General features: G+C 43.6%; 1 protein-coding gene across 1 annotated transcript; it reads left to right on the top strand.

Moving 5' to 3' along the window:
- Positions 1-47: 47 nt before the first annotated feature.
- Positions 48-27,039, top strand: ZMPSTE24 (zinc metallopeptidase STE24). The gene is made up of 10 exons (XM_077296092.1): positions 48-264; positions 13,385-13,531; positions 14,937-15,023; positions 17,960-18,076; positions 18,921-19,073; positions 19,157-19,298; positions 21,352-21,515; positions 22,127-22,237; positions 23,586-23,729; positions 26,429-27,039. The coding sequence occupies exons 1-10, from the start codon at positions 163-165 to the stop codon at positions 26,651-26,653; spliced, it is 1,392 nt and encodes a 463-aa protein (XP_077152207.1). The 5' UTR covers positions 48-162; the 3' UTR covers positions 26,654-27,039.
- The last annotated feature ends 404 nt before the right edge of the window (positions 27,040-27,443 follow it).

The following is a 27,443-nucleotide window of genomic DNA, read 5'->3' as shown; positions in this document are numbered from 1 at the left end:
CTGGAACGCTGAGAAGTCGGCCAATCAGAAGTCAGCGAGCTGGGGCGGAAGAGACCTTTCTTTACAGGAGGCGGAGCTAGTCCGGCTGTTAACCAATCAGAGCTCAGCAGATTTGGTTTCGCTTGCAGACCGGTGTCTGCTCACTTTCCGGTTGCCGTGACCATGGTGCTGGCCGATATGTCTGTGGAGCGGCAGATCTTCTACTCGGTGCTGCTATTCTCATGGGTCGTTTACATATGGGAGGCTTATCTGGCCAGAAGGCAGGTGAGTGACGCTGCGGCTGTGTGCTCTGTCACTCTGTAAGGCCCTGTTACGGGAATGAAAGGGTGCTTGTGTTGGTACGGCGTTAACCCCTTCACGGCCGTGCTGGTCTGTCCATTAGCAAGGTCCAGGAGTCTCCTTCCTTGTGGTAGGAGGAGAGGGGTCCTGACTGCATGCTGTGGGGTCTCCCAGGGCATGGGGGGCTGCTGTCAGAGGGCACCCCTCATTATTTGTGCTCAGGTGTCGCTAGCAGAGGGTCACTCGCCTCTTAGGTGGCAGGCACATCCCCACTAGTGGGTGTACGGGGGAGAGGACACCATACATGCTCCCTGCGGGGGTGCTGAGTGCCATTATGCATTTACCGTAGAAATGTCTGGACTCGGTACATAAAGCCCTGGTGGTCCGAGTCCGCTCACCTGTGCCGAGGCTCGGGGTGTAAATTCAGGATGGATATTTACTCCATTAATGGGAATCTGTCACCCCTGGGATGTATATGAACTATCAATATGGGCATACAGGTGCTAGAAATGTTACACTAGTCGTAAGAAATAATGATAAATCACCTGCGCTTATGGAGTATTACTGATGGTGCATGCACTACGGTACCATGGTACTACATGGCAGTGTATGCACCATCAGTAATACTCCATAAGCGCAGGTGATTTATCATTATTTCTTATATTGTTTTATTGTAGACAGGGTGTAGCACAGACCCTGCCAGTCACCAGCAGCTCCGTTTCCCCTTCTCCCCCCTCCCCCTTTTTTATCCAGTTTTTTTCTCTCCTCTCCACTGTCCCGTCAGTGCAGCGCCAGTGTATACTATTCTTTTTTATGTTACACTAGTCCTTCCTGTCTGCCTCATATTCATGACCATGGTGCTGAGAAATATTAAGAGGAGAGGAGGCAGAGATTTCTTGCAGCACCGCACACCCCGGAGCCTGAAGAAATCATTATCATAAACACAGAGTATAACATATGGGACATACAGGTAGAACCAGTGTAATATGTCTATTACCTGTATGCCCATATTAATAGATTCTCTCTCTCTCTCTCCCTCTCTCCCTCCCTTTAAATGGGTATGAATGGGCGTTGGGGGAAACCCTTTTGTTTCTCCCTGACCCAGAGAATAACCCAAACCATTTTTTAATTCCTATAGAGAAGTGCTTCTGGCGGTATTCATAGCGAACTTATCACAGGTCAGAAGTGGCCACTGTTCGCTCTTATTTTATTCCCACTGCTCCCCTGAATATTCCTTATTTTCTCATAAATCCATAATGGGTCCCAAAGATATGGACCGTTCAATGCAGTGCAGATTTTTATGGTCTTTACAAGGAGCTGTTGCTTTAGTCCACTTTGTATGATTACCACTCTTGGTAAAAACCATAACAATTGGCACTAAATAAAAAGGCTCCTATCTGAAATCTTATGGAACATTTAGCAGAAAAAACCCCTGAATAATCGGGAGTTACAGTAATGAATTGGAAGCTAAAACTGCCCACTATGGCCTGGTCTTTAAGTGACTTTTCATACTAGCATTTTGGCCTATTCATTATCAAGATGGGTGGGGGTGTTATCCGTCTGATCCCTCACCGGTCATGAAGAGCTGGCATAAAATAATCATGTGAACAATGTGACCGTATCTCATGGCCAGCAATGTCAGACAAGTATTTCTATAGGATTGGAATCGTAAATGGAATGGTTGAATAGCGGTTGTTACATCGTAACATCATGCACTGTGCTCAGATCTGAAGTGTATCAGTGTTCAGCTCTCAAATCCCATAACTGATAATATTTATTAAGTGCATGAATTCATAAAGGATTGTGCAAGCATTTCCAACGCTCCAACTGCTTCTGAAGTATGTTTTACCTTGGAGCACAATCCTATTTAGGACTTGAATTTCCACTCCTTCTTTTCCGGTCAAATCTTGAATGAGCGAACAATCTCCATTTACATGGCACAATTCTCAAAGTTCAGTGGGAACGTTCTTCACTCGCCTAAGCTATTTCATACACAATGAAAGAGCGTTTTTGGACACATCATTCAGTCGCTTAACCGATTCACATTACGCAATTATCAAGAACGATGGGTCATTAACTCCTTCATGACCTATCATAGGTACGCCATAAGTCGTGTATCCCCCGTTGATGCGGGGTCAGGCCCTGAGCCTGCATCTTTTCAGGCACATGACTGCTGATCTGATCCACTGTCATGTGCCCTTAACAGCCACAGGTGGCATCGCAATCCACACGTGGCTGTTAACATATTCAATGCCGCTGTCAAACCCTGCGGCATTTAACATGAGCATGCCGGAAGCCTGTCACTAACGCAGCCCATGGGCGCCCCTGTCACATGATCACAGGAGGTGGATGGGTTGCCATGCCAACGGGGGTCTGCAGTAGACTTTTATGCTTGTCATTGAAGCATATTATAATGCTGTATATAAGTCTCTGATCCTCTGCAAGGCATAAAAATAGCTTTTATTAAACTTACAGACTGTGCGGTCTGATGGGCGTCTCTGATCTTGATCCTCCACATCTTCACTTATGATCAGTCCTCATTTCTTCCTTTGTGTTGATGACGTGTCTAATGTCATCCATACAGTGTCCCCATCGCACTTCTCTGCCCTTCCTAGGGCAGAGCAAAGTACTGTAATACTAGCAAAGTACTGTAGTTTCCATTACTGAGCACGGTGCCCCTCAGACCAAATATATTTTGAATACCTTTTACAAGTGCTTTACTTGAAGAGGAGACCGTTGAGTGCTGGGGTTTCATTCTTTTTAGGGAAGGAACTATACAGTACAGACCAAAAGTTTGGACACACCTCATTCAAAGATTTTTCTGTATTTTCATGACTATGAAAATTGTACATTCACACTGAAGGCATCAAAACTATGAATTAACACATGTGGAATTATATACTTAACAAAAAAGTGTGAAACAACTGAAATTATGTCTTATATTCTAGGTTCTTCAAAGTAGCCACCTTTTTCTTTGATGACTGCTTTGCACACTCTTGGCATTCTCTTGATGAGCTTCAAGAGGTAGTCAGCAGGAATGGTTTTCACTTCACAGGTGTGCCCTGTCAGGTTTAACCCCTTCACCCCCAAGGGTGGTTTGCACGTTAATGACCGGGCCAATTTTTACAATTCTGACCACTGTCCCTTTATGAGGCTATAACTCTGGAACGCTTCAACGGATCTTGGCGATTCTGACATTGTTTTCTCGTGACATATTGTACTTCATGATAGTGGTAAAATTTATTCGATATAAGTTGCGTTTATTTGTGAAAAAAAATGAATATTTGGCGAAAATTTTGAAAATTTCGCAATTTTCCAACTTTTAATTTTTATGCCCTTAAATCACAGACATATGTCACGCAAAATACTTCATAAGTAACATTTCCCACATGTCTACTTTACATCAGCACAATTTTGGAACCAAAATTTTTTTTTGTGACGGAGTTATAAGGGTTAAAAGTTGACCAGCAATTTCTCATTTTTACAACACCATTTTTTTTTAGGGACCACATCTCATTTGAAGTCATTTTGAGGGGTCTATATGATAGAAAATACCCAAGTGTGACACCATTCTAAAAACTGCACCCCTCAAGGTACTCAAAACCACTTTCAAGAAGTTTATTAACCCTTCAGGTGTTTCACAGGAATTTTTGGAATGTTTAAATAAAAATGAACATTTAACTTTTTTTCACACAAAATTTATTTCAGATCCAATTTGTTTTATTTTACCAAGGGTAACAGGAGAAAATAGACCCCAAAATTTGTTGTACAATTTGTCCTGAGTATGCTGATACCCCATATGTGGGGGTAATCCACTGTTTGGGCGCATGGCAGAGCTCGGAAGGAAAGGAGCGCCATTTGACTTTTCAATGCAAAATTGACTGGAATTGAGATGGGACGCCATGTTGCATTTGGAGAGCCCCTGATGTGCCTAAACATTGAAACCCCCCACAAGTGACAACATTTTGGAAAGTAGACCCCCTAAGGAACTTATCTAGATGTGTGGTGAGCACTTTGACCCAACAAGTGCTTCAGAGAAGTTTATAATGCAGAGCGGTAAAAATAAAAAATCATATTTTTTCACAAAAATGATCTTTTCGCCCCCAATTTTTTATTTTCCCAAGGGTAAGAGAAGAAATTTGGCCCCAAAAATTGTTGTGCAATTTGTCCTGAGTACGCTGATACCCCATATGTGGGTGTAAACCATTGTTTGGGCGCAGGGCAGAGCTCGGAAGGGAAGGAGCGCCATTTGACTTTTCAATGCAAAATTGACTGGAATTGAGATGGGACGCCATGTTGCATTTGGAGAGCCCCTGATGTGCCTAAGCATTGAAACCCCCCACAAGTGACACCATTTTGGAAAGTAGACCCCCTAAGGAACTTATCTAGATGTGTGGTGAGCACTTTGACCCAACAAGTGCTTCACAGAAGTTTATAATGCAGAGCCGTAAAAATAAAAAATCATATTTTTTCACAAAAATGATCTTTTCGCCCCCATTTTTTTATTTCCCCAAGGGTAAGAAGAAATTAGAGCACAAAAGTTGTTGTGCAATTTGTCCTGAGTACGACGATACCCCATATGTGGGGGTAAACCACTGTTTGGGCGCATAGCAGAGCTCGGAAGGGAAGGAGCGCTATTTTACTTTTCAATGCAAAATTGACTGGAATTAAGATGGGATGCTATGTTGCGTTTGCAGAGCCCCTGATGTGCCTAAACATTAAAAACCCCCACAAGTTACACCATTTTGGAAAGTAGACCCCCTAAGGAACTTATCTAGATGTGTTTTGAGAGCTTTGAACCCCCAAGTGTTTCACTACAGTTTATAACGCAGAGCCGTGAAAATAAATTCTTTTTTTTTTTTCACAAAAATGATTTTTTAGCCCCCAGTTTTGTATTTTCACAAGGGTAACAGGATAAATTGGACCCCAAAATTTGTTGTCCAATTTGTCCTGAGTATGCTGATACCCGATATGTGGGGGGGAACCACTGTTTGGGCGCATGACAGAGCTCGGAAGGGAAGGAGCGCCATTTGGAATGCAGACTTAAATGGATTGGTCTGCAGGCGTCACGTTGCATTTGCAGAGCCCCTGATGTACGCAAACAGTACAAACCCCCCACAAGTGACCCCATATCGGAAATTAGACCCCCCAAAGAACTAATCTAGATGTGTTGTGAGAACTTTGAACCCCCAAGTGTTTCACTACAGTTTACAACGCAGAGCCGTGAAAATAAAAAATCTTTTTTTTCCCACAAAACTTATTTTTTGGCCCCCAGTTTTGTATTTTCCCAAGGGTAGCAGGAGAAATTGGACCCCAAAAGATGATGTCCAATTTGTCCTGAGTACGCTGATACCCCATATGTTGGGGTAAACCCCTGTTTGGGCACACGGGAGAGCTCGGAAGGGAAGGAGCACTGTTTTCCTTTTTCAACGCAGAATTGGCTGGAATTCAGATCGGATGCCATATCCCGTTTGGAAAGCCCCTGATGTGCCCGAACAGTGGAAACCCCCCAATTATAACTGAAACCCTAATCCAAACACACCCCTTACCCTAATCCCAACAGTAACCCTAACCACTCCTCTAACCCAGACACACCCAACCCTATTCCCAACCGTAAATGTAATCCAAACCCTAACCCTATCTTTAGCCCCAACCCTAACTGTAGCCCCAACCCTAGCCCCAACGCTAGCCCTAACCCTAGCAATAACCCTAGCCCTGACCCTAGCCCTGACCCTAGCCCTGACCCTAGCCCCGACCCTAGCCCCGACCCTAGCCCCAACCCTAGCCCCAACCCTAGCCCCAACCCTAGCCCCAACCCTAGCCCCAACCCTAGCCCCAACCCTAGCCCCAACCCTAGCCCCAACCCTAACCTTAGCCCTAACCCTAGCCCTAACCCTAGCCCTAACCCTAGTCCTAACCCTAGCAATAACCCTAGCCCTAACTCTAGTCCTAACCCTAGTCCTAACCCTAGCAATAACCCTAGCCCTAACCCTAGCCCTAACCCTAGTCCTAACCCTAGTCCTAACCCTAGCAATAACCCTAGCCCTAACTCTAGTCCTAACTCTAGCCCTAACCCTAATGGGAAAATGGAAATAAATACATTTTTTAATTTTTTTATTTTTCCCTAACTAAGGGGGTGATGAAGGGGGGTTTGATTTACTTTTATAGCGGGTTATTTGGCGGATTTTTATGATTGGCAGCTGTCACACACTGAAAGACGCTTTTCATTGCAAAAAATATTTTTTGCGTTACCACATTTTGAGAGCTGTAATTTTTCCATATTTGAGTCCACAGAGTCATGTGAGATCTTGTTTTTTGCGGGATGCGTTGACGTTTTTATTGGTAACATTTTCGGACACGTGACATTTTTTGATCGCTTTTTATTCCGATTTTTGTGAGGCAGAGTGATCAAAAACCAGCTATTCATGAACTTCTTTTTGGGGAGGCGTTTATACCGTTCCGCGTTTGGTAAAATTGATAAAGCAGTTTTATTCGTTGGGTCAGTACGATTACAGCGATATCTCATTTATATCATTTTTTTTATGTTTTGGCGCTTTTATACGATAAAAACTATTTTATAGAAAAAATAATTATTTTGGTATCGCTTTATTCTCAGGACTATAACTTTTTTATTTTTTTGCTGATGATGCTGTATGGCGGCTCTTTTTTTGCGGGACAAGATGACGTTTTCAGCGGTACCATGGTTATTTATATCAGTCTTTTTGATCGCGTGTTATTCCACTTTTTGTTCGGCGGTATGATAATAAAGCGTTGTTTTTTGCCTCGTTTTTTTTTTTTTTTCTTACGGTGTTTACTGAAGGGGTTAACTAGTGGGCCAGTTTTATAGGTCGGGTCGTTACGGACGCGGCGATACTAAATATGTGTACTTTTATTGTTTTTTTTATTTTATTTAGATAAAGAAATGTATTTATGGGAATAATATTTTTTTTTTTTTTTTTCATTATTTTGGAATATTTTTTTTTTATTTTTTTTACACATTTGGAAATTTTTTTTTTTTACTTTTTTACTTTGCCCCAGGGGGGGACAATACAGATCGGTGATCTGCCAGTTTGCATAGCACTCTGACAGATTACCGATCTGCGAGAAGTGCAGGCTGCTTCACAGTGCCTGCTCTGAGCAGGCTTCTGTGAAGCCACCTCCCTCCCTGCAGGACCCGGATCCGCGGCCATCTTGGATCCGGGTCTGGAGCAGGCAGGGAGGGAGGTAAGACCCTCGCAGCAACGCGATCACATCGCGTTGCTGCGGGGGGCTCAGGGAAGCCCGCAGGGAGCCCCCTCCCTGCGCGATGCTTCCCTGCACCGCCGGCACATCGCGATCATGTTTGATCGCGGTGTGCCGGGGGTTAATGTGCCGGGGGCGGTCCGTGACCGCTCCTGGCACATAGTGCCGGATGTCAGCTGCGATATGCAGCTGACACCCGGCCGCGATCGGCCGCGCTCCCCCCGTGAGCGCGGCCGATCGCGTATGACGTACTATTCCGTCCTTGGGAAGTAGGGCCCACCCCACATGGACGGAATAGTACGTCTAATGACAGAAAGGGGTTAATAAGTGGGATTTCTTGCCTTATAAATGGGGTTGGGACCATCAGTTGTGTTGTGCAGAAGTCTGGTGGATACACAGCTGATAATCCTACTGAATAAACTATTAGAATTTGTATTATGGCAAGAAAAAAGCAGCAAAGTAAAGAAAAACGAGTGGCCATCATTACTTTAAGAAATGAAGGTCAGTCAGTCCGAAAAACTGGGAAAACTTTGAAAGTGTCCCCAAATGCAGTTGCAAAAAACATCAAGCGCTACAAAGAAACTGGCTCACATGAGGACCGCCCCAGGAAAGGAAGACCAAGAGTCACCTCTGCTTCTGAGGATAAGTTTATCCGAGTCACCAGCCTCAGAAATCGCTGGTTAACAGCAGCTCAGATTAGAGACCAGGTCAATGCCACACAGAGTTCTAGCAGCAGACACATCTCTACAACAGCCACCACGGCAGCATCAGAGACGGAGGGTGAAGGATCCTTCACACAGACACAGCAGCAACCGTGCAGGCTCTCAACATAGTAAAAGCCCTAGCACGGTCGTTAGCGGGAAAGAAAATCCGTGTAAAGAGTCTTCACATCCGGTACCCTTCCGTTCTCTGCTGGGTGGTAAGTGGACTTTGTGAAAGTCACCTTTTATAATTAGGGCCTATTCCTCTTCTTTTATAGGGGAAGAAATGTGTCCGCAAGACCAAATACAGTGCATGCGCGTTATGCGCAGGGGATCTAGCCACTACTTGGGTGAAGAGACTATGTAAATCTTGCATCCAGCAAACCGTTTCGGAAGAAGCACCAAATTTTGCTTAAAGTCTCAGGTCCCTTATTAAAGATCAGGTGGAGGATTCACTTAAATCCTTAAAGACGTCGAAAAAAGTAACAAAACTAAATCCATTTCCCCCGTTTCTGAATCCAGCAGTTCAGATAGCAGGAGCGAGTCAGAGTCCGATAATTCTCAAACTTCTGCTTTCTCAAACTTCTGCTTCCTCATCCTCTTCGGAGGACGGTCGGGGTTGTTTCCCAATAACTGAAATAGATAACTTAATAAAAATAGTTAGATCCACTATGGGCCTCGTAGACTCCCTACCAAATAAATCTATTCAAGATATAATGTTTAGCGGGCTCAAACAAAAATCCAGAAGATCTTTCCCAGTAAACAATAAAGTTCAAGAACTAATTAAGAAAGAATGGAAAAAACAAGAGGAAAAAGGCCACCTCACCCCCAAAAGAAAATACCCCTTTGAGGATCCTAGGTGCTCCTGGGGAAAGCGCCAAAATTAGACGTAGCTATCACTAAAGCCTCCCAAAAATTTGCTCTCCCATTCGAAGACATGGGAACATTAAAATATCCCATGGGCAAAAAAGCAGACTTTTTCTTAAAAGGTGCCTGGGAAGTTGCGGGGGGTGGCAGCCTTTTTAGCAGACGCCTCCGCAGATTCCGTTAGATTGGCCGCCAGGGCTGGTTCTTTTTCAAATGAAGCCAGACGGGCCTTATAGCTTAAAACTTGGTCAGGAGACCTTCAAACTAAGTCAAAGTTGTGTTCTATCCCCTGCGAAGGCGAATTTCTGTTCGGGCCCACCCTAGATGATATATTACATAAAGCAACGGATAAAAAGAAGTCCTTTCCTAATCTATTTGGGTACCCATACAAACGGCCCTTTTGAGGTAGAAAATTTGGAAACAGAAAGCCCCCCCAAAAATGGGGAGGAAGTTCCCAGGAAAGATGGGAGGATAAAAGAAACAAAACCAAGGGGTTCATGTTTAACAAACCTAACGCCCCAAAACTCAATCCCAATGAGGGTGTTTCCCAGGTGGGGGGGAGGTTACGTTTCTTTCTACCAGCCTGGGAAAAGATATCCAACAGGGCTTGGATAAAAAACATAATAAATTCGGGACTAAAGCTAAAATTCCTTTACCATCCCCACCATCCCTCATAGTGACCCCCCAAAGACCTGTAAGAGAAGAACAGCTGGCCCTTCAACAGGAAATTCTAGGGCTAGTGGGGAAAAATGTTCTCCAGGAGGTTCCTCATCAAGAAGAAGGCGAGGGATTTTATTCTCCTATATTTTTTTTATTTTTTCTAAGGAAAAAGCCAGACTGGACTCTAAGGACAATCGGAAAAGTAAAAAAAATTAAACAAATGCTTACACATTGTCTTTCAAAATGGAGATAATAAAATCTGCAGTAAAAATGCTGTTTCCTCCTGTTTTATGATAGTACTAAACCTAAAAGATGCGTATTATCACGTCCCCATCCACAAAGATTATCGAAAATTCCTCAGGATAGCAGTCATAATTCAGGGGGAGATAAGGCACTTTCAATGTACGGCCCTTCCATTCGGATTAGCTATCGCCCCGAGAGTCTTCACCAAAATAATGGCAGAGGTAATGGCTCATTTAAGAGAACAAAATATTTTGATTGTACTGTATCTGGACGACCTCCTTATAATAGGCAATTCCCCACGCCACTGCAAAGACCAACTAACCAATGTTATGTCGGGTCTCACAAATCTAGGTTGGATGCTAAACTTGTCAAAATCCCAAACCGTGCCTTGCCAAATACAGGAGTATTTGGGTACACTGCTGGACTCAAACACTCAGGAATGCAGTCTCCCGGATCGTAAGGTCAAGAATATGACGGAGCTATCATCCCGAGCAATAGCTTTTCCCTCCACTACCCTACGAAAGGCTATGTCACTCCTAGGCACTATGACTTCTTGCATCCCGGCTTTCCAGTGGGCTCAGGGCCATTCCAGGAAATTACAGTGGAAATATTGGCAGCAGAAGATTCCCTAAAAGGGAATTTAGAAGGGCGGTTGGACATTTCAACCTGAAACAGCCCTTTCACTACAGTGGTGGACAAATACAGACAATATAATTTGTGGGGTTCCCTGGACACTATCAATTTCAAAAACTTTGACAACCGATGCGAGTCCCAGAGGGTGGGGGGCTCACCTATCCGGACAGTTAGCCCAAGAGGTTTGGGAAGAAGGGGTGAGTCTAGCATCCTCAAACTTGAAGGAGCTTCTAGCTGTGAAATTTGACCTGGTCCATTTTCTGAGTTCTCTAAGATCCCACCATGTAAGAATATTTTCGGACAATCAAGCAGTGGTGGCATATTTGAACCACCAGGGGGGCACTAGATCCCACTCTTTGATGAAGGTAACAAGATCAAATTTTCAGATTGCTGAATACAACCTGAGTTCCTTGTCGACACTACACATAAAGGGGTCAGAAAATCAAACAGCAGACTACCTGAGTCAAGCCCAACTAAGACGGGGTGAATGGGAACTGAAACAGTCGGTATTCGACCAAATCACGAGGGCATGGGGTCATCCAGCCATAGACTTGTTTGCAAACCACAAGAACCGAAAACTCAATCACCTGCTCCATAGATCCCCAGGGAAACCCTGTTGCTCTCGATGCCCTCATGATACCCTGGGATTCCCACTTAGTCTACGCCTTTCCACCCATAGTCCTCATACCAACAGTCCTGAGGAGAAGGCGAGGGTAATTCTAATAGCTCCATTCTGGCCAAAGAGGCCGTGGTTTTCATGGTTAAAAATGCTGTCCACCTCTGATCCTTGGGTTCTTCCGGACCTCCTTTCCCAAGGGCCTGTGATTCATCCACAAGTAAAAAACTTACACTTGACAGCATGGAACTTGAAAGGTCACTTTTAAGCGATAAAGGGTTTGCCCCAAATTTAATTGCCACCCTTCAAAAAAGTAGGAAACTGGTAACTACAAAAACATATGGTAGAATCTGGAAAAAATTCATATCGGTGTCAGGTGCTTCCTGGGGTGGGGAGGTTCCAGTAACCTCTATATTAGAGTTTTTACAGAAGGGTCTAGAGAAAGGACTAGCCACAAATGCTTTAAAAGTTCAGGTTGCTGCACTAGGTGCCCTGTATAATTATAACTTGGCTGGGAACCAGTGGGTAATCTAGATTTATCTAGGCTGCAAGTAGATCCGAACCCTTCTTATCCCGAGGGGTTCCCTTTCCTGGGATCTGAATTTGGTTCTCTCAGGCTATGTGCACACGTTTAGGAAAATTCTGCAGAAAATCCTGAACAAAACCAGACTTTTTCTGCAGGAAACCCGCATGGGTTTTTTTCCGTGTTTTTGACGCTTTCTTTGTGCGTTTTTTGCGCGTTTTTTTTCCGGAGCTTCCAAATGCATTAAACAGCAGGAAAAACGTGAAAAATCTGCAAAATTAATGAACATGCTGCCTTTTTTACCGCACAAAAATTGCAGAATGCATTAAAAATGATGGGATGCTTAATGTATGCATTTTTAAGCATTTTTATAGCGAAAAAACGCAAATGATCCTGAACGTGTGCACACAGCCTCAGCCATAACGAAATACCCTTTTGAACCTCTATCAGACGTCTCGCTGAAACTATTGTCCCTTAAAATCTCCTTGCTAGTAGCTTTAACTTCAGCACGCAGGGTCAGCAATATTCAGGCTCTTTCGGCATAGCTGCCCTTCACCCAGGTTCTGGAGGATAGAGTGGTCTTTAAAGTGGCATCTCTTTTCATAGGGCCCAGGAGATATCACTCCCTGCTTTCTGTCCTAACCCTAAAAATGATAGGGAGGAAGCTTTACACACCCTAGACGTGAGGAGATGCATAGTCCAGTATCTAGCAGCATCACAGGAGTGTAGGAAGGACAAGTCTCTTTTTATCTGCTTTCAGGGACCACGCAAAGGGCGGAAAGCATCCAAGAGTACACTTGCAAGGTGGATAAGGGATGCTATCGCACTGTCGTACTCTTCTCATGGAGCGGACGTTCCGGAGAAAGTTATGGCTCACTCAACAAGATCAGTGGCAACTTCCTTGGCGAAAAGAGCCGGAGCCCCGATAGAACAGATATGTAGAGCCCCTACTTGGTCTTCTCCCTCTACATTTTTCAACCACTATTGATTGGATCTAGTCTCCTCTTCAGATCTTACTTTTGGCAAAAGGTTTCTGGAGGCGGTGATCCCACCCTAGTCTGTATACCTCTGCAATTCTCTCCATGGTGCAGTCATGGGGGGAGAGAGAAAAATATAGTTACTTACCGATAACGGTATTTCTCTGACCCCATGACGGCACCCGTACATTCCCTCCCTTCACGCGTGGGTGTGCACATCCAATGTGTTTGTTTTAGTTATACAGTTAGAAAATCGTCACGCGGTGCTTCCGTTCAGTAATAATATAAATATTTAATATAATAAATGATGACTTCAATCTGACTGGTTCCTTTAGTGCTCTGTAAACAACTGATGCGGAAGAGAGGTACCGCCTTTTATCAGTAGGTTTCCTGTCCCTGGGGGCGGATCCCCTCTCTCCGTGGTGCCGTCATGGGGGTCAGAGAAATACCGTTATCGGTAAGTAACTATATTTTTCTCAAACTTGATTTTTGTTTGCCCAGAACTAGCCAAATAGTTACCTGCTTTGTATAACCCACATTCCTATAGCATTTAGGGCTTCAATAGCAGCTGTTACTTGAATGTCACTTTGCCTGTGAATGTACAAAGGTATTTAGTAACTTCTTTGACTCCTATTTATTTCAGCGTCAGATTTATCAAGCCACAAGACATGTACCAGCAGAACTTGGTAATATTATGGATCCTGAAACCTTTGAGAAGTCTCGATTGTATCAGCTTGATAAAAGTACATTCAGTTTCTGGTCTGGATTATACTCTGAGGCAGAAGGCACAGTAAGTTCTCTAGAATGCTGCATCTATTCAGTTCATAGTCTGTGTATATGGTGCAGGAGTGTGAGCAAATAATCTTTCTAATTGACTTAGATTGCAGATTGTGACTTTAAAAAAGGCAGTGTTGTGCTTTCTCTCCTAGGCTACTGTGTCCAGTTCAGGAGCCATCACATAGTATACAGTGTGATCTCTGCCGATCTGGCATCCCTGCTGGATACAGGTGTCTAGATGACAGATCAAGACTTTGACCCCAATTTATCTAGATTGGTGTTAACACTGAAAGTCTAGATTGAGGGGACGTGTTGGAGTCAAAAGCTTCTGATTTCTTTAAAATGCTCATGCCTCTTGATGAGTCAGGCGCATCTGACAAGTGGCTTACTCCACACTCTGACTTTGTGGCATAGGATAAGCCACAGATCATCGTGAATTGGATAGTGTGTGGCGTCAGGCCCATCCCAGCTCCATCCCTTTTGGTGGCGCTGGTGAAAGTTGTCGTGAAAAATGCCAAAAGTTGCAGAATAACTCAGAATTCTGGCATAAACAGTTTAAAAGGAACCTGTCAACAGTTTTTTTAATATCCCAGCAAAAGCCACCACGTTTTCTGCTGACTCCCCCCATACACTTCAAAAATGCCATATGATTTGGTTCTGCGCTGTGTTTATATCCGGCTCATCCAGTCCGTTGGGCTTCCTCTCTGCTAGTAAAAGCCATCCTCCGGCTCTGTTTGATGTGGATGACATGTCCTGCGTCATCCACATGGCTGAATGAAGTCTCGCGCCTGTGCAGTAGGATCGCGGGCCATGCAGGCACACTTTGCTCTGCCCTGCTGCCAGAGTAAAGGACATCAATGCGCATGTCCTGATATCTTGGGACAGAATCTGCGGCGAAACTAGGAAAGGTAATATTTTTTCACTTTCCTGCATCACAATAATTTTGTTTATTGGGAATGCACTTCAGAGGGGTGTCTCATGACAGATATATATTGCATGTCTGCAGTATGTTCCATGAATGTACCAATGATGTGGGCACCATCTCAGGGAGCCAAATCTCCAGAACAGAGATTCCTCTGATCCTCTGTTCCCACTGATGGGAAATATGGTTGCACATGTGTCATTCTCTCCATTCATTGAAGAGAGCGATCCCAATACAGCAAATTCAATTCTGCTACATCACTAAATAGTAAGTTGACTTTTCCACTAAACAATCACACTGGACAAACTGCAAAGGGATAATCTAGTATTCACCCCTCTATAGCACCTTGTGAGAAAAAAAGTGCAGACTTGTGGTTTTTTCCCCCCCCATAAGGGGATTTTCTGAGGCAAACCCTTGTAAGATGCAGATGTATCTTCAGTGTTTTTTTTCTTTGTTTGTTAGACTTCTATTTGTAATAATTGTCATCTGTGTACAGCTCATCCTTGTTCTCGGTGGTATTCCTTTCCTTTGGAATGTATCTGAGCAACTTCTGGATCGTGCAGGCTACAGTCCCGAATATGAGGTGAGCGATTGTTTTTTTTATTTTTTTTTAATGAAGATTGTGTTAAGTTACCTTTTTGATATAGTTGTGTGAAGTACTGAACACTTTAACCCATAGAAAAAGATCAAGTCCACACGGAAGGGAGCACCACAACCATATGTAAAAAATACAAAATCTTTTATTAGTAAGCTTTTGCAAAAAATAATGCAACACACAAAAAGATACATCACACAGAAAAACGGATAAAAACATTAAAAGTGCAGCAACAGCACAAATCTTGTACACAAGTCATATCCTAAGATTTTGTATTTTTTACATATGGCTGTGGTGCTCCCTTCCGTGTGGATTAAGTTGCTCTGTTTCCAAGTCCACGGTGAGCCCCAACAGTTATATATTCAGCGGTGCCCTCCGCCCTCACGAATTTAAGTACTGAACACTTGGCACTGGTATCTGAAGACAGATTTGTACATTACTGAAATAGAAGATGATAGTAGCTTCTGAATATATTCTAAGTACCGTATTTTTCCGACTATAAGACGCACTTTTTTCCCTCCAAATTTGGGAGGAAAGTGTGGGTGCGTCTTATAGTACGGATATAGCATGTGGGGAGGGGGGCAGCAGTGAGTGGGATCGCAATGATATCCCACTTCAGGATGTCCCCGCTGCTGGAATCAGCTGCTGGGGAAACCACATGGCCCCGCTGATTAAGTGCAGTGAATATTCATTAGCGGCTCCCCGCCCACCGATCAGCTGAGCGGGGAGCAGCAAATGAATACTGCACTTAAGCAGCGACGCACAGTTTCCCCAGCACTGATTCCGGGGAGAATCTGTGTGTCCGGGGGAGGAGGAGGCAGCAGCAGGGGCCAGGAGATCGCTGTCTACCTGCCTGTGCTGGACGCTGAGCTGTCCGGTGCACAGGGAGGACCTGTGTGATGTCAGAAGTGGGCGGGCTGGAGCATCACATGGCAGCTCAGAGCCCTCCCTCTTCTGACATCATCATAGGTCCTTCAGACTCCCACCTAGAATCTGCAGCTTCCGTGCGCTGTGGAAAGGCTACAAGAGAGAGGCCTCTGTGTGTGCAGCCATGGGATGCTCCAGCTTTTACCTCACCACAGGCTGGCTCCCACAATTAAGAGGTCAGTCTTTACAAAACACAATAAAGCACTCTGCCACTCCTTTGGTGAACTATAACTCCCAGCATGTCATAGGGTCTGCAGGACATGCTGGGAGTTATAGTTCTCCCATGGGATTTTAAAGCAGCACGCCAGTGTTATTTTGCAGTGCTGGAGTGGTGCTTTCACTATAAGCCCTGTGCCCCCATTCTTATACTCACCCTCCAGTGTCTTCATATAGTACTTCACAGACACCACACTGGTCCCGCAGCTTCCAACATAATAACGTACTATTATATATAATAACACCACATATAATAGTATGTTATTTATTATTATTATTATTATTTATTTATATAGCACCATTAATTCCATGGTGCTGTACATGAGAAAGGGGTTACATACAGAGTTATAGATATCATTTACAGTAAACAGGTTTACAATGACAGACTGGTACAGAGGGGAGGGGACCCTGTCCTTGCGGACTTACATTCTATGGGATAGTGGGGAAGAGACAGAAGGTAGGGGTGAGGCGGCGGCTCTGGCGGTGGTGAGGCGGCGGCTCGGTTATTGTAGGCTGTAGGCTTTCCTGAAGAGATGGGTTTTCAGGTTCCGTCTGAAGGATCCGAGGGTGGTTGATAATTGGACGTGTTGAGGCATGGAATTCCAGAGGATGGGGGATATTCGGGAGAAATCTTGGAGGCGATTGTGTGAGGAACGAATAAGTGTGGAGGAGAGTAGGAGGTCTTGGGATGAACGAAGATTACGTGAGGGAAGATAGTGGGAGATTAGTTCAGAGATATAGGGAGGGGACAGGTTGTGGATGGCTTTGTAGATCAGTGTTAGTAGTTTGAACTGGATTCGTTGGGGGATTGGGAGCCAGTGGAGGGATTTGCAGAGGGGAGAAGCAGGGGAGTAGCGAGGAGAGAGGTGGATTAGCCGGGCAGCAGAGTTGAGGACAGACTGGAGTGGTGCAAGAGAGTTAGCGGGGAGGCCACAGAGGAGGGTGTTGCAGTAATCGAGGCGGGAGATGATGAGGGCATGCACAAGAGTTTTGGTAGATTGTGGACTGAGGAAGGAACGGATTCTGGCAATATTTTTGAGTTGGAGGCGACAGGAGGTGGCAAGAGCTTGGACGTACAGTTTGAAGGACAGGGCAGAGTCAAGAGTTACTCCGAGGCAGCGGATTTCAGGAGAGGGAGAGAGCGTGATGCCGTTCACCATAATATATGTTATTTATGTTATTAAATATTTTACCACATTTTTTTTGCTTCAAATATTTTTTTCCCTATTTTCCACCTCTAAAACCTGGGTGCGCCTTATAGTCCGGTGCGTCCTATAGTCTGAAAAATACGGTAGATGGGAGGAGGAGGCAAGAGCTTTGTCTCTAGCTCCTTTCTCCTGCACCCGCACTTTCACTCCATAGAATTTCATCAGTAGCAACAGTCATATTTTACATTGCTGATATAGGAGATGACAATTGCTGCTGATGAGATTCTATGGAGAGTAAATGCTGGAGGAGAAAGGAGATACAGACAGAACTCTTGCCTTCTCCTCTCCCATCTACATAGAATCTCATCAGCAGCAGCTATCATCTCCTGTCTCAGTAATGCAAAAATCTTGTCTGCACCAAATCCTGATTTTACACATGAATTGAAAATTTTGGGAATGAACGATTAGTCTAGGAGGAGAAAGCAGCAGATTTCTGATTAGAGGTCCTCCTTTCCATGTGTACTATTGATTTATAAAATGAAAATTTTAAACTACTTTACTCTTTAAATATAAAATCCGAAATGGAACGTTCTGCATAGACAGCAGGTTTAGTCTTTATCCTTTTCTTTTTAGATAGTTCATTCCTTGGTGTTCCTACTCCTTGCCACCCTTTTCAGCTCCCTGACCGGCCTCCCGTGGAGCTTATATAATACTTTTGTGATTGAAGAAAAGCATGGCTTCAACCAGCAGGTAAGACTTATTCTTTTGAATACTTCAGCCATTGTCTGTAACATTTTAGCTTTATCTTCTGTATCACGGTACTGATTTGTGTGAGCGGTCTTTCTATGGAAAACTAACTTGTAAGTTTACACCATTGATAAATCTTTTATATTCTTATTATACAAATATATTCTGATAGCACAATTTTGATCAAGTATGCTTTCAGGTATACTTGTAATACTTACAAGGACCCTTGGCGTGTTTCACATAATTTAGGGATTCTTGTGCGGGGTGAGAGATGCATCTATACTAGTTATGGTTGAACTTGCTCAGATAAGGTGTTATCTGAGTATCTTGGGCGTGCTCGTATATTATGTTCGAGTCCCCGCAGCTGCATGTCTTGCGGCTTTTAGACAGCCTTAACACGTGGGGGTTGCCTGTTTGTTAACCAATCCCCGCATGTGTTGAGGCTAAAGGCGGCAAATCGTGCAGCTGTGGGGACTCGAACATGGTATTCCCATCTCCAAGAGCCTATCCCAAAAAGTAGTGGTAGTAGCGCAGCGGTTACAAGCTCTATCCAGTAGCTCTGCAGCTGGCTTGATCTGCATTTCGGAATCTTCGGCGTATCTTCTCCAATGCTACATAGTCGAAGCCTTCCTCAGATTGCAGCAATGGAGAGAGTACAAATTGGGCCAACAGAGTAACACTACTGAAGGTCCAAACTGTTAATCGGGAGTGCACCCCCCCTAGGCAAGCCGGGAGCTGGAACGCAGGGGAGCGAAGATGAGACCATTCCTATAAGCAAGATCAGGAATTCAGTTGAGAGAAGTTGTTTGAATTTGTCAGGTATCTTCTAAACCGTCTTTCTTTGCAGACCCTTGGATTCTTTTTTAAGGATATGGTTAAGAAGTTCTTAGTTACTCAGTGCATTCTTCTCCCCGTCACCTCTCTCTTACTGTACATCATTAAGATCGGCGGAGATTACTTCTTCATCTATGCATGGCTGTTCACTCTGGTGGTGTCCTTGGTAAGACCACTTGTTTGTTGCTCTCTATGGATATACTAAGGTCACAGTAAGCAAGGATGCATAATGGATTTCCTGTTTCCTAGGTACTGGTAACAATATATGCAGATTATATTGCTCCATTATTTGATAAGTTTATCCCCCTTCCTGAGGGAGAATTAAAAGAAGGTATAGAAGCAATGGCAAAAAGTATTGACTTTCCACTCACCAAAGTGTATGTTGTTGAAGGTAAGCGTTTGTGGCTTGTCTTTTTAAAGTTGATGAAGGTCAATGGTTCAATGCAGGATGCATTACTTTTTTATTTTATGAACTATTGTCTCCTAATCATTCACTTTTTTTTTTTCTTCATGTGTAGTACAGGCTCAGGAGCTAAGCTCCCTTTAAGCGTGGCTGATATCGGCTATATTGCATAGCCGGCATCTGTCTCTAACAGCCGGAGCAGAGCTCTCGCTACGACTGTTATCCATTTTAACACTGCTGTCGATCTCTGATGGAGTCATTTAAATAGATCAAGCTCCTCTCCATTGAGATACAATTGCTGGGTGATGTATTACAATGGCAGCCTGCTAAAAGCCCCTGTTGCTGTCATTTGGATACTAATGTAAAGCTTGGCCACAGGCTGAGCTCTATAGGGGATGAAGATTTTCCTTCTATATTGCAATATTGCGGTATATAGTACAAGCTGTCAAATAACTGCAGGTTGAAAAAAAAAAAAATTACTGGTGTCATCCGGAAGTGCTCGCTTGCTGAGCTGTTCCGTCTACTTGTGACGGCCGCAGAGTACTACACATCCACCTCCTATTGAATTGAATATGAGACGGATGTGTAGTACCAAGCCCCAGCCACTACATGTAGACCGGTACTCCTGGCCGTCCGACACTGATAACTGATCAGGGGGGTGCTTGGTGTCAGACCCCGGTCGATCAGACATAGATGACCTATCCTAAGGATAGGCCATCAATGTAAAAGTAGTGGACAACCCATGGCTGGTATCTCTGTAATCAAACTAACCTGGACAATATTGTTTCCTGGTCAATTTTTTTGGGAAATTTAAATACAAAAGCGAAAAAAGCGCATATGATTATTTTTGCCATTTCATTTCTCTTGAATTTTTTTTTTCTCTCCTTTTCAGTACAATGTTTAACAAAATGAATGGTGTCATTCAAAACTACAGCTTTTCCGTTAAAGGGAACCTGTCACCCCCAAAATCGAAGGTGAGCTAAGCCCACCAGCATCAAGGGCTTATCTACAGCATTCTGGAATGCATTCTGGAATGCTGTAGATAAGCCCCGATGTAACCTGAAAGATGGGAAAAAGAGGTTAGATTATACTCACCCAGGGGCGGTCCCGCTGCGGTCCGGTCCGATAGGCGTCGCGGTCCGGGGCCTCCCATCTTCTTACGGTGACGTCCTCTTCTTGTCTTCATGCTCCCGCGCAGGCGTACTTTGTCTGACCTGTTGAGGGCAGAGCAAAGTACTGCAGTGCGCAGGCGCTGGGCCTCTCTGACCTTTCCCTGCGCACTGCAGTACTTTGCTCTGCCCTCAACAAGTCAGACAAAGTACGCCTGCGCCGGAGCATGAAGACAAGAAGGACGTCACCGTAAGAAGATGGGAGGCCCCGGACCGTGACGCCTATCGGACCGGACCGCAGCGGGACCGCCCCTGGATGAGTATAATCTAACCTCTTTTTCCCATCTTTCGGGATACATCGGGGCTTATCTACAGCATTACAGAATGCTGTAGATAAGCCCCTGATGCTGGTGGGCTTAGCTCATCTTCGATTTTGGGGGTGACAGGTCTCTTTAAATAGTATCAGTCACCAGGTTCTTGCTCTATAATCTGAGGACAGCGTGACATAGGGGCAGAGACCCTAATTCCAGCGACATGTCATTTGCTGGTCTGCATACTGTCATTTTGATACAACCACTGTTTTCTCTGGTGCAGATCTAGCAGTGCTCTGAATGCTGAGCTCAGTATAACCCCGTCCACACCACTGATTGGCGGCTTCCTGTGTACATTGACAGTCAGCTGCTAATCAGTGTAATTTTCTGTACATGTTTGGAAAAAGGGGCATACTGTGCAATTGTAACCCCTCAAGAGCAGGGATTTCAGTGTTCCTCATGAATCTCGGTAATCTCATGAAGTACTGAAAGATTGAAATACATAAAGTGAGTACAATAAACATGTACTGGGATTAATGAGTCTCCAAATCATAATACTAATGCATGTACCTTTTACCTGTACTGTGTGCCTTATTCGATGCTTCTAATGTCTCTGCCTAGGTTCCAAAAGGTCCTCTCACAGCAATGCATACTTTTATGGGTTCTTTAAAAACAAGCGTATTGTTTTGTTTGACACCCTTTTGGAGGACCACTCTCCTCTGAACAAAGCGAACAGTGAGGAATCCTCCGAAAATGAGAACGTGGACCTGAAGGCTAAAGTTAAAGTAAGTTGAAAATTACCATACAAGGGCCCAAATTGTGACACCTCGAGGCTAAACCAATACAGTTGCCTTCTTGGGCCGTGCAGAAGTTTAACCATTCCCATGTCATGAGCTTCCACTTTTTTTTTTTTTTTTTTACTTCACCATGGTTTGAGGTGACAGAGGACTTTAAAAACACAAAATGTGCTTGTGTGTTAAAAAGAAAATGTATATAATTTCCTGCTTTTTCTTTGGCTTGCAGTATGGAATATGTTCCGGTTATCTTAGAGAATTTTCTTCCATATATTTCACTAGGATATTAGCATAAAATTGTAGAAAGGCATTCCAAGTACACTCTCAATTATTAAGAGATTATTCCCAAAATTGTAAGTTATAATCCTACTGACTTTCTGATTGCTGGGAACCCCAGACATTGCCTGTGTGCACCTCCACACCATTCAAGATGGGGCTTTGCAGGGTTCTGGTCTAGGCAAGCAGTAAGTTGTATCTTATCCTACTGATGGGGGCCGGGGACTTTTTAATTTGGGAATAACCATTTAATGTTGCTGTTTGTTGAAACATTTTTTTGTCATTCTTTTTCTAATGCAAATTGATAAACTCTTTTCTAAACCTAGAATGCAAATAAGAAGCAAGGTTGCAACAACCCAGAGGTCCTCGCTGTTTTGGGTCATGAGCTGGGCCACTGGAAGTTGGGTCACACTGTAAAGAACATTGTCATTAGCCAGGTGTGTATACAGCGCTGCTCTTCTGTCTAGCTGGGCATGTAATGTCGTACCCAGAAGGGCTTGACTTGATTCCTTTCTTAGAGGGAACCTGTCAGCAGGAATTGTGCTCAGTAACCTACAGACAGTGTCAGGTCGGCGCCGTTATACTGATTACAATGATACCTTGGGGTGATGAAATCCGTCTTGTGGTTGTTTAATCTTTATTTTCAATTTCAGTTAATGATATGTTTGTGCTCCGGGGCGGCCTGTGGGAGGGTGGAGTGGATGTTCATGTGGTGCTTCGCTTAGCTAGCTATTCATCTGTATGGCTTATAACCGCTCACTGATCGCTTATATAATGTGCATTTAATTCTCTTATTTGATGCTATAAATTCATTAAAAAAGCTGAGGTCAAGCATGTGTACTGCCTTTCTATTCATTCTATTAGGAGTGCTGGTACTCGGGATTGGTTGGGGCCACGGCAGTAGGACCCCCAGCGATTGGGAAGTTATCCCCTATCCACCAAATACTTTTAAACTTGGAAACAGCCCTTTAAAGTTAATCTGTCACCCCCAGGACGTATGTGACCTCCCCCTCCCATCAGCGTCAGTCATGGCTCTGGAATCCTGCTCCCAGCACTCCCTCAGAAATATGTATCTCATCCTCCGTCCTGCGGGCACTGCATTCCGTGATCTTCTGCCCAGGCACCGGCGAGCCACTGTGACCTCTGATGTGCGCGCCAATAATATCCCCCCCATTTCCTCCCTGCATAGTCATCACTAGGAACTATGTGTACATGGAGATGGCTATGCAGGGATGAAGTGGGGTGGAGCACCTTATTGTTGCACACGCCCAAAGTCACTGGAGCGGAAGTCGCTGGCGCCTGCACAGAAGATTCCTGAATGCAGTGCCCTCAGAAGGGAGGATGAGGTATGTATTATGGAGTTATTGCAGGTGCAGGATTCCGGGACTTTAACTGACGCTGATGGGAGAAGGGTGATATTATAATGAAGACAGGAGGCAGGGATTTCATCCACGCACCGCACGCCCCGGAGCCTGGAAGAAATAATTAACATAAGGAAAGAGTATAATGTTTCTCAGCAACAATACCAGTAAAATAAGGCATACAGGTAGGACTAGTGTAACATTTCTATCACCTGTATGCCCATATTAATGGGTCATATACGTCCCAGGGTGACTGATTCCCTTTAACAAGTACTACAATAAGATTTGTTGATAGGCATGCTATGCTAAGTTAATTTTTTTGTGAATGGAGAGGTACATTGTGGTATGGGAGTGAAACTTTACTCGTTTGTTGTAAAGAATTAAAAATGGTTTCCTTTCCTTCCTTTCCTTCCTTTTTCTTCAGATGAACTCCTTTCTCTGTTTCTTCTTATTTGCCGCCCTTATTGGACGTAAAGAACTCTTCGCTGCTTTTGGATTTCATTCAACACAACCCACTCTCATTGGTCTGATGATTATATTTCAGTTTATCTTCTCACCATACAATGAGGTAAGAATTCCTGATGGCAGTGATTCCGCCAGGTTTGCCAAATCTCCTCAAAGGCAGCGATCTCTGCAGTTTAACCATTTAATTGCTGCTGTCAATCTCTTAACTAAATGGTCCTTAAATTGAAAAGACAAGAAAACATCTGAGCTGCATGGATCCAAAATGATTTCATAGAATATACTGTATATGTATAGAGAACGATTTTTCATTTGCAAGTAGCCCTAAAATGCGTCATGTTAGACTGTACAATATGTACTATATATATATATATATATATATATATATATATATATATATATATATATATATATATATATATATATATATATATATATATATAATATTATACACAGTACAGACCAAAAGTTTGGACACACCTTCTCTATTACAGAAAAAATCTTTATCTCCATGACTATGAAAGTTGTAAATTCACACTGAAGGCATCAAAACTATCAATTAAGAGATGTGGAATTATATACTTAACAGAAAAGTGTGAAACAACTGAAAATATGTCTTATATTCTAGGTTCTTCAAAGTAGCCACCTTTTGCCTTGATGACTGCTTTGCACACTCTTGGCATTCTCTTGATGAGCTTCAAGAGGTAGTCACCGGAAATGGTTTTCACTTCACAGGTGTGCCCTGTCAGGTTTAATAAGTGGGATTTCTTGCCTTATAAATGGGGTTGGGACCATCAGTTCTGTTGAACAGAAGTCTGGTGGATACACAGCTGATAGTCCTACTGAATAGACTGTTAGAATTTGTATTATGGCAAGAAAAAAGCAGCTAAGTAAAGAAAAACGAGTGGCCATCATTGCTTTAAGAAATAAAGGTCAGTCAGTCCGAAAAATTGGGAAAACTTTGAAAGTGTCCCCAAGTGCAGTTGCAAAATCCATCAAGCGCTACAAAGAAACTGGCTCACATGAGGACCGCCCAAGGAAAGGAAGACCAAGAGTCACCTCTGCTTCTGAGGATAAGTTTATCCGAGTCACCAGCCTTAGAAATCGCAGGTTAACAGCAGCTCAGATTAGAGACCAGGTCAATGCCACACAAGTTCTAGCAGCAGACACATCTCTACAACAACTGTTAAGAGGAGACTTTGTGCAGCAGGCCTTCATGGTAAAATAGCTGCTAGGAAACCACTGCTAAGGACAGACCACAAGCAGAAGAGACTTGTTTGGGCTAAAGAACACAAGGAATGGACATTAGACCAGTGGAAATCGGTGCTTTGGTCTGATGAGTCCAAATTTGAGATCTTTGGTTCCAACCACCGTGTCTTTGTGCGGTGCAGAAAAGGTGAACGGATGGACTCTACATGCCTGGTTCCCACCGTGAAGCATGGAGGAGGAGGCGTGATGGTGTGGGGGTGCTTTGCTGGTGACACTGTTGGGGATTTATTCAAAATTGAAGGCATACTGAACCAGCATGGCTACCACAGCATCTTGCAGCGGCATGCTATTCCATTCGGTTTACGTTTAGTTGGACCATCATTTATTTTTCAACAGGACAATGACCCCAAACACACCTCCAGGCTGTGTAAAGGCTATTTGACCAGGAAGGAGAGTGATGTGGTGCTACGCCAGATGACCTGGCCTCCACACTCACCAGACTTGAACCCAATCGAGATGGTTTGGGGTGAGCTGGACCACAGAGTGAAGGCAAAAGGGCCAACAAGTGCTAAGCATCTCTGGGAACTCCTTCAAGACTGTTGGAAGACCATTTCCGAGTGTGCAAAGCAGTCATCAAAGCAAAGGGTGGGTACTTTGAAGAACCTAGAATATAAGACATATTTTCAGTTGTTTCACACTTTTGCGCTAAGTATATAATTCCACATGTGTTAATTCATAGTTTTGATGCCTTCAATGTGAATTTACAATTTTCATAGTCCGGAAAATACAGAAAAATCTTTAAATGAGAAGGTGTCCAAACTTTTGGTCTGTACTGTGTGTATATGATAAGGTACCAAACTCCTTCACTTGTTTCAGTGACCTGACGCTCAGGTAGTAGGCACATCCTGGCCCAGTGGTCACATCAGTATTCCATGAATGCTGGACGGCAGCGTTGTGGACTGACTCCTACATGCTGTCATTCCCCGACTTCTCTTTAGATTAGCCAGTGTGACACGACTTTTTGTTGGGATGCAGACCGAAGATGGTTCACAGGGTTTCTGTCAGGCAGTCCTGACATTCATTGATGTGGCCACTGGACCAGAATCCTGTGAATTAATTCGCTCATCTCTATCTAATTCATGCTGCCCGAACCCTCAAGGAGAGACCTATCAGTTTAGTGCAGTGAGGCGGGGAGAAGCTATCAGGAAACTTCCTCAGACACAGTCCTTTCAATGGCACACTCAGGTTCCGATTCATATTGCCCACAGTTTGACCAGTATGAATCAAATGGTCCCAATTAAATGGGTTGTCCTACCAATGAGGCACCGTTACTGTCGGCTGGAGCCAATGACAGGCCTTGGCAGTCACGTGATCAAAAATGGAACATAATTGATCTGTCTTGGTGAAGACCTCGAGGGCGTCCTAGGGGCAGTTAAAACTAGTGAGTATACCTGATTTTCTAATTGGTTGTAAATTTAGTTTAGAAACCAGAAAACCTCTCTAATTGCTGCTGTCTGCCCTATGACTTTATATTCTGTCCTTGGTGTGTTTCAAATATAAGACTCTACATTTATTTTTTTACATTTTTCTTTCCAGGTTCTATCCTTCTGTCTTACTGTCCTTAGCCGGAGATTTGAATTTCAGGCTGATGCATTCGCCAGGAATCTTGGAAAAGCAAAAGACTTGTACTCTGCTCTGATTAAACTAAATAAGGATAATTTAGGATTTCCGGTATCAGACTGGATGTTTTCAATGTGGCACTATTCTCACCCTCCTTTACTTGAAAGACTGCAAGCTTTAAAAGTTGACAAGCAGAACTGATAAAGACCTTTACTGAAGGAAAATGAACTTCACTCGAGAGTTGATATTTTTGTTTCTCGCTTCAATGGTGCTGCATATGAAACTGCAGACGGTGTATTATAAAGGCTGTGTTGATCCATACTATGAGGACCTTTTTAATTATGTGAAAATGTATAAATTGTACAGCACAAGTTTTCATAAAAGAGCAAATACTCTGGATTTTAATTGAAGTGTACTTTTCCATTGAGCCTTATTTTGTCTTTTATTTTTTGAACTAATGTGTTTTTGGCTCGTGGTGAATAACAGGACCTTTTTTTTCCTCCCTTAATTTTATGTTTAAAACGGATCACATCAAACAAACATGTATGGATGGATGACATTGATTAAATGTATGTTGCCTATGAAAAGGTTCAAGTATAATGTGTTTTTATTTCTTTTTGCTGTTTCTACCTCCCTCAAGCAACAATGCCCATAAATTTAACATGTAACGTTCCCACGCCCATTGATGGGGCACGTTGTATCCCCCTGTACACTTTTTATGCTGCTGCAGTACAAATCCATTCATTTATTCTCATAGAGCAGATGTTTTATTTTTTTTCTGTCTATATTAATACTTTGTAGCCCCATAGATTTTTATTTTGGTGTAATACTATGGTTCCTTACAACTCAAAGGTTACACTGAGCTGTATGTTCAGTATGTCAACATAGAAAGATGGAAACAAAGCGTTGACTATGCACGGTGTTAATTTTAACCCCTTAGTGACAGAGCCAATTTGGTACTTAATGACCGAGCCAATTTTTACAATTCTGA

Source organism: Ranitomeya variabilis, chromosome 3 (genome assembly GCF_051348905.1).
Source record: "Ranitomeya variabilis isolate aRanVar5 chromosome 3, aRanVar5.hap1, whole genome shotgun sequence".
NCBI lineage: Eukaryota > Metazoa > Chordata > Amphibia > Anura > Dendrobatidae > Ranitomeya > Ranitomeya variabilis.
Note: the sequence above shows the minus strand (reverse complement) of the source record. Positions and strands in the feature narration are given on the sequence as shown.